The sequence below is a fragment of the Macrobrachium rosenbergii genome, chromosome 54 (genome assembly GCF_040412425.1).
Source record: "Macrobrachium rosenbergii isolate ZJJX-2024 chromosome 54, ASM4041242v1, whole genome shotgun sequence".
Classification (NCBI taxonomy): domain Eukaryota; kingdom Metazoa; phylum Arthropoda; class Malacostraca; order Decapoda; family Palaemonidae; genus Macrobrachium; species Macrobrachium rosenbergii.
The window spans coordinates 25,590,698-25,596,804 of NC_089794.1; the positions used below are offsets into that span (position 1 = coordinate 25,590,698).

Consider the following 6,107-nt stretch of genomic DNA (forward strand, 5'->3'; position numbering starts at 1 on the left):
ATATTTACATAACAGAACAGAATAATACTAATTGTCTCTCTACCAAACCAACGGCCATCACACAAACACCTATGAATTTCATAATGCCATAATTTTACGAAATGAGAAAACGATGGTAACAGAAAGACTCACTATTATCTACAGACGAAGGCGAGGCGGGTATACCCCCTTCAGGAGGCGCGAGGCATACGGCATCCTTCCCACCAGTGATATTTCTCTTCACCATCGCAATTATGGCCACTGACAAGTTGACCCTCACCATGTAGATATTGATGAAGCTGACCCAGGCTATAATTCCCAAGGCTGTGCGAGCTGGTATGAATCCTTTTGAGAGAAATAAAAAAATTATATTGTTTAAGAATCCTTTCGACAGAGATGAATAGAAAGTAAGTCGTCTATAAAAATCCTTTAGAGAGAGATTTAAAGTAAGAATTGTGTTGAGAGATAAGAAAGGGTAAGTATTTTATAAAATCCTCTCGAGAGAGATTTAAAGTAAGTATTGTATAAAAATCCTCTAGAGAGAGATTTAAAGTAAGTATTGTGTAAAAGTCTTTCGAGAGAGAAATAGAGAATAAGTATTGTTCAAATCCTTTCTAGAGAGATTTAAAGTAAGAATTGCGATGAGAGATAAGAAAGAATAAGTATTGTATAAAATCCTTCCGAGAGAGATTTTTAAAGAATAAGTATTTTTAAAATCCTTTCGAGAGAGATTTAAAGAATAAGTATCGTGTGCAAATCCTTTCGAGAGAGATTTTTAAAGAATGAGTATTGATAGAATCCTTTAGAGAGAGATTTAAAGAATAATTATTGTGCAAAAAATCCTTTCGAGAGAGATTTAAAGAATAAGTATTGTTAAAATCCTTTCGAGAGAGATTTAAAGAATAAGTAGTGTGCAAATCCTTTCGAGAGAGATTTAAAGAATAAGTATTGTTAAAATCTTTTCGAGAGAGATTTTTAAAGAATAAGTATTGTTAAAATAATTTCGAGAGAGATTTTTAAAGAATAAGTATTGTGTGCAAATCCTTTCGAGAGAGATCTAAAGAATAAGTATTAATAAAATTCTTTTGAAAGAGATAAGAAAGAATAAGTATTGTATAAAATCCTCTCGAGGGAGATTAGAAAATTAAGTATTATGTAAAAATACTTTTGAAAGAGATAAGAAAGAGACTGTCATAGTGTAAAAATCCTTTCGAAAGAATTATAAGAAAAATAAGTATTGTATAAAAACCCTTTCGAGAGAGATTGAAAAAAAATAAGTATTGTATAAAAATCCTTTGAGAGATTTAAAAAATAAAAACATTGAAATTGGCATTGTTAGCATATACCTACGTCTGTGGCAGCCATCTGGGCATATGTATTCATAAAGATATTAATAATGATTAACAAAACTTGCCACAAATATTTTTATTTTTTGCTTTCATCCTTTGCAAATTGATTGAAATGTCAGCTTTCTCTTGAGGAATCTACGGCCCAAAAACATATGATTACCTTTGGAACTCCTTTGATAAAATGTAATCTAAGCATGATGGTCTTACAATAATTATCAATTGATAGTGACAGAATTTTGACTGCGACGCAGATCAGCTATCAACAGGCATTTAGACTGAATTTGACCGAAGAGGACACTGCGACATTGTACAACAAAAAAACAAACCACTTAAGATGTCTTTTGGGACGTGCGTAATTTAGAAGGTTTGGGTGAACACCAGTGTCATGGCATCTATGATGTACTCTTAATTATGCCTTTATTTTTACATATTTATCAAATTGTTAAATCAATTTTTCTTGCAGTGGTCTCTTCTTTCTGTATTCCCTACTATCTTCTGTTACTGCTTCCTAATGAACACCATATTCTTTGGAAGCCTGAATTTCAAGTCAATGGCCCCCGTGGGCGTGTTCCATGCAAATAGGATTCATCTTCTGAATAATGATAATAATTATTATTAATTTTCAGCTAAAGTTAAATCATAAATAGACTAGAACTCACCTAATCTTCTTTTCAGGAAAGAGCCTGTTCTGGCGCGGCATGTTTTGATCAGTTCCATGGGCTCTCCTGCGAAGGTTCAAGAAGAAAATTACAATAGATTCATTTTTTTATATAAAATCAGAAAAGATTAATGCAAAAATACTTCATATTTCTCGATGACGGATTAATTCATCACGAGTTTCTAAAAGTTTAAAAAGAACGCTGTAATAGATTAATTCTTTAAAATAAGATCAGATAAAGAGTAATACAAAAATACTTAACATTTCTCAATTACGGACTGATTTTTCACAAACCTCAATAAGTTTCATGGGGCTCTCCTACAAAGATTAGAGTGAAAACTATAATAGATTTATTTACCTTTACCAAATCAGACAAAACTAAATCCAAAAAGACTTAATGGTCTAGATTATGTGTTAATTTTTCCAAGAGTTTCAATTTGACACTTTATTTTATTTAGAGGCCGATGGGGTTAGTATCCAAAATTCAAAGAATAATGCACAAAAAGAATGGGCAGGGAGCGACTAACATAGACTGAGACTGCATTCCAGGGAGTATCTCCTGCCACCTACAAAAAGTAGAATCGAAACACTTTACCATCGAGCAGCCTCGTGGAATTGGAATTGGAATGCAAAATGTAGGCCAAGGGCCAAGAGCTGGAACCTATGAGGTCATTCAGCGCTGAAAAGGAAATAGACAGTTAGGGAGTTTTGAGAGGCGTAAAAGGGGGAAGACCTCGCAGTTGCATTATGAATCAGTTCGTCTGTGTTTTGACGAAATGGTGTATCCCATTTTTTTTTTTTAAGTTTTTAAGTTTTGTAAGTAAATTGTCTCGGTTTTGACGCTGTATAACATATCAAAATTCAATCTGTCTGCGTTGTCGCATTTTCCAACCAAATTTCCTCAATAGATGAACTAATTAGAAGGTCTGAATATCAAAATCTCTGAAGGCTATTTTCCCAGAATGGTAAAAAAAAAAAAAAAAAAAAAAAAAAAAGGCTACGCCAGCTGGTCAAACTAAAAACGAATTGTTAGGAGAGGTTGGAAAGCAAGATGGAAGAAAGAAAACATCAACTGAGGTCCTCAAATGATCGGGGTTGCAGCTAGGGGCCGAAGGGACGCCGCAAAGAACCTTAAACAGCTGCCTCGATAATTGGATGGTAGCCAGGATCGAGTTAGTGCAAGTAGTGTTATTACAAGAGAAGCACTTGACCACTCAGTAGCACTTAACATTGCCGTGCTCAAGGTGCGTCTCACATGCAGCAAAGTACGTCATCAACATACGTCGACGTTTATCGACAACACATCATAAACACATGTCGATACTTATCACAAACATCATAAATACATGGCTATATTTATCATGAACGCACGTGGACATTTATCACAAACACATCATAAACACACTTCGACATTTATCTCAAGCACATCATACACACACGTCGACATTTACCACCAACACATCACAAACACGCGTCGATATTTATCACAAACGCATCATGAACACGTCAACATTTATCAGAAACATCATAGACACATATCGACATTTATCACAAACGCATCATAAACACGTCGACGCTTATTAGAAACTTCATAGACACATATCGACATTTATCACAAACACATCATAAACAAAAGAAATATTGACGCTACTTTAGAAGCCTTAACTCTTTCAAACTTTTTTTATTTGTTTTCAAATTGTGTTAAGGTATCATTATTTTTTGTTTTTTATCAATATTTTTTTATGTTTTATGATAATTTTATTCCCTCTATCTCGTTTTATTCAAATCTTTAAGGGTTCGTCATACAGATTTGTTTGAATTTCAAATAATAAAACAATAAAAAAAAAATGTTGAGTAACAAGTTATTCTACATTGAGCGAACTTTTCATTTGGAACCCCTGGCTGTTCAGCTTCTCAAACCTTGCTGGCGTCACTCCCTACAACTGAGTTAGATACTAATCCATCTGACCGAACCCTTGACAGTATAGAAACAAAATTCTTATAATTACTTTTTAGAGGCAAATGATATGATGGAGGCAACTCAAATCAATGATTTAACAATATTTTCTTGGCGATTTTTTGCTCAGCATGGAAAAATTCTTACAATTACAAATGAAGAGATGGAGGTAACTCCACTCAATGAGTAAACAAAATATATATACACATATACATACACACACATACTCGTACATACACACAGGTGGCCCGCAGGACTTTTTGTTTTTTGAAAATTGGCCCTCAGACTAAACAACTTGGACGGCCCTGCACTAGTCCACCTGACAAGACCATTGATGATGTAGAAACAAAATCCGGTTAAATATAATCACCCTCTGACGAACAAACGCAGAGATGTAGGTACCTACCTCCGCTACCACAACAGCTTAGGAGCTAACTGGGGCAGTACCGAGCACCCGTCCTTCAACCTTTCATAATCAATTAACTTTGGCCAATCACTGGCCTACTGTGTCGTTGCTCGGTGGCTGTGGGGGTCACTGACGGTGACGTAAGGAGAGAGAGAGAGAGAGAGAGAGAGAGAGAGAGAGAGAGAGAGAGAGAGAGAGAGAGAGAGAGATTCCACTCCACCACCTTCCCCAAAAATGACTTCCATCTCAACTGTTTGAATGAGTACCCTTTTCTCTTCCTCCTCTCAACAGAGAGAGAGAGAGAGAGAGAGAGAGAGAGAGAGAGAGAGAGAGAGAGAGAGGGAGGGAGAGAGATTTACTTCATTCCATCCCCACTCCAAAGGTTGATTTTCATCCCAACTGTTTGAATGGGTCTTTTCCTATTCCTTCTTTCCAACAGAGAGAGAGAGAGAGAGAGAGAGAGAGAGAGAGAGAGAGAGAGAGAGAGAGAGAGAGAGAGAGAGAGATTTTACCATGCAAACTCACAGCAATTGATTGTAAGATGTGATGATTTTTGTACGAGTGCCTAGATCATAGATTCATGGTAATGGCCCCTTCTCTGATTTGAATTAAACTGAATATAGAATTTAGGCCAAAGGCGAAGCACTGGGACCCACGAGGCCATTCAGCGCTGAAACGGAAATTGACAGTGAAAGGTCTGAAAGGTGTAACGGGAGGAAAACCTCAAAGCAGCTGCACTATGAATCAATTGTTAGGAGAGGGTTAAGGAGAGTCAGATGGAAGAAAGAGAATATGAAAGGAGGTACAGTAAAAGCTTTGAACGAAAGGGGTTGTAGTCAGGGGCCGAAGGCACGCTGCAAAGAACCTAAAGTTACGCCTACAGTGCACCGCGTGAGGTGTACTGACGGCACTACTTCCCTGAGAGTAGAATGTTTGTGTTCCCTGATTTTAAGCTACGAGGGAATATGGAGAGAAGTAATAATTCTCCATTCACAAACACCATAAATATTCACAAACGCGAATACATGTACTGACAGGCGTAGAGGAATACAAACCCTCTGTCGTTATGTCGTTTGTTAAAATACAAACAAATCTCATAGACTCACACACACGCACACACACACACGCGCGCGCACACGCGAGAATGAACGATTCATCGTTCGCAAACTCCTGAGATGTATGCTAGTATTGCGCCAGCCCCGGTTGTTTATGCCAGGCCCCTAGGTTAGGTTACGTTAAGTTAGGTTGGATTTGGTTAGGTTATATGAGTAGAATAAAGGTATTTTGGTTGAGGGAAACATAATGAGATTATTTTCAAGAAAATTCTATGGTTAGTTTTCAAGATATGGCGGCCCGAGTTCTTCTGGTGAGAGATCCCGGTGCTCGGTTACACCTCGGAGAAATGCTCACCGTTCACAATGCATAATGAAGAATATTCCCAAACGCGAATGCATACACTGACAGACGTTGCCTCATTTACTAAAGCACAAACAAACTTGCAAAGACACAAACACGCATAAACACACACACACACTCACACAAACACGAGGGGAAAACATATTCTCCCGCATTACTTCGTGGGAGTAATGAATTTGCAAAATATTTCCCAACGGAGCCACAAGGAGGAATTCCTTGATGAAGAAGCCCCCCAACTACCCACCCTCCCCGTCAGGACAAACACCAGCCTCCCCCCTCTCTCCCCCCTTCAAAAAAAAAAAAAGACAGAAATTAAGGTGAGGGCGAAATTGGTATACGAAC

The 6,107-nt window shown here is 37.3% G+C and overlaps 1 protein-coding gene across 1 annotated transcript in view; it reads right to left on the reverse strand.

Annotated features, from left to right (window-relative positions):
* LOC136834529 (sialin-like) overlaps positions 1–4,408 on the reverse strand; it is a 14,340-nt gene extending 9,932 nt beyond the window's left edge. Inside the window, exons 1-3 of the mRNA XM_067097117.1 lie at positions 4,350–4,408; positions 1,988–2,053; positions 133–324 (exon numbers count right to left, since the gene is read on the reverse strand). Coding sequence (XP_066953218.1) covers positions 133–324; positions 1,988–2,045 — 250 coding nt within the window. The 5' untranslated portion in view covers positions 2,046–2,053; positions 4,350–4,408. The remainder of the gene's footprint in view (positions 1–132; positions 325–1,987; positions 2,054–4,349) is intronic.
* Positions 4,409–6,107: the final 1,699 nt, after the last annotated feature.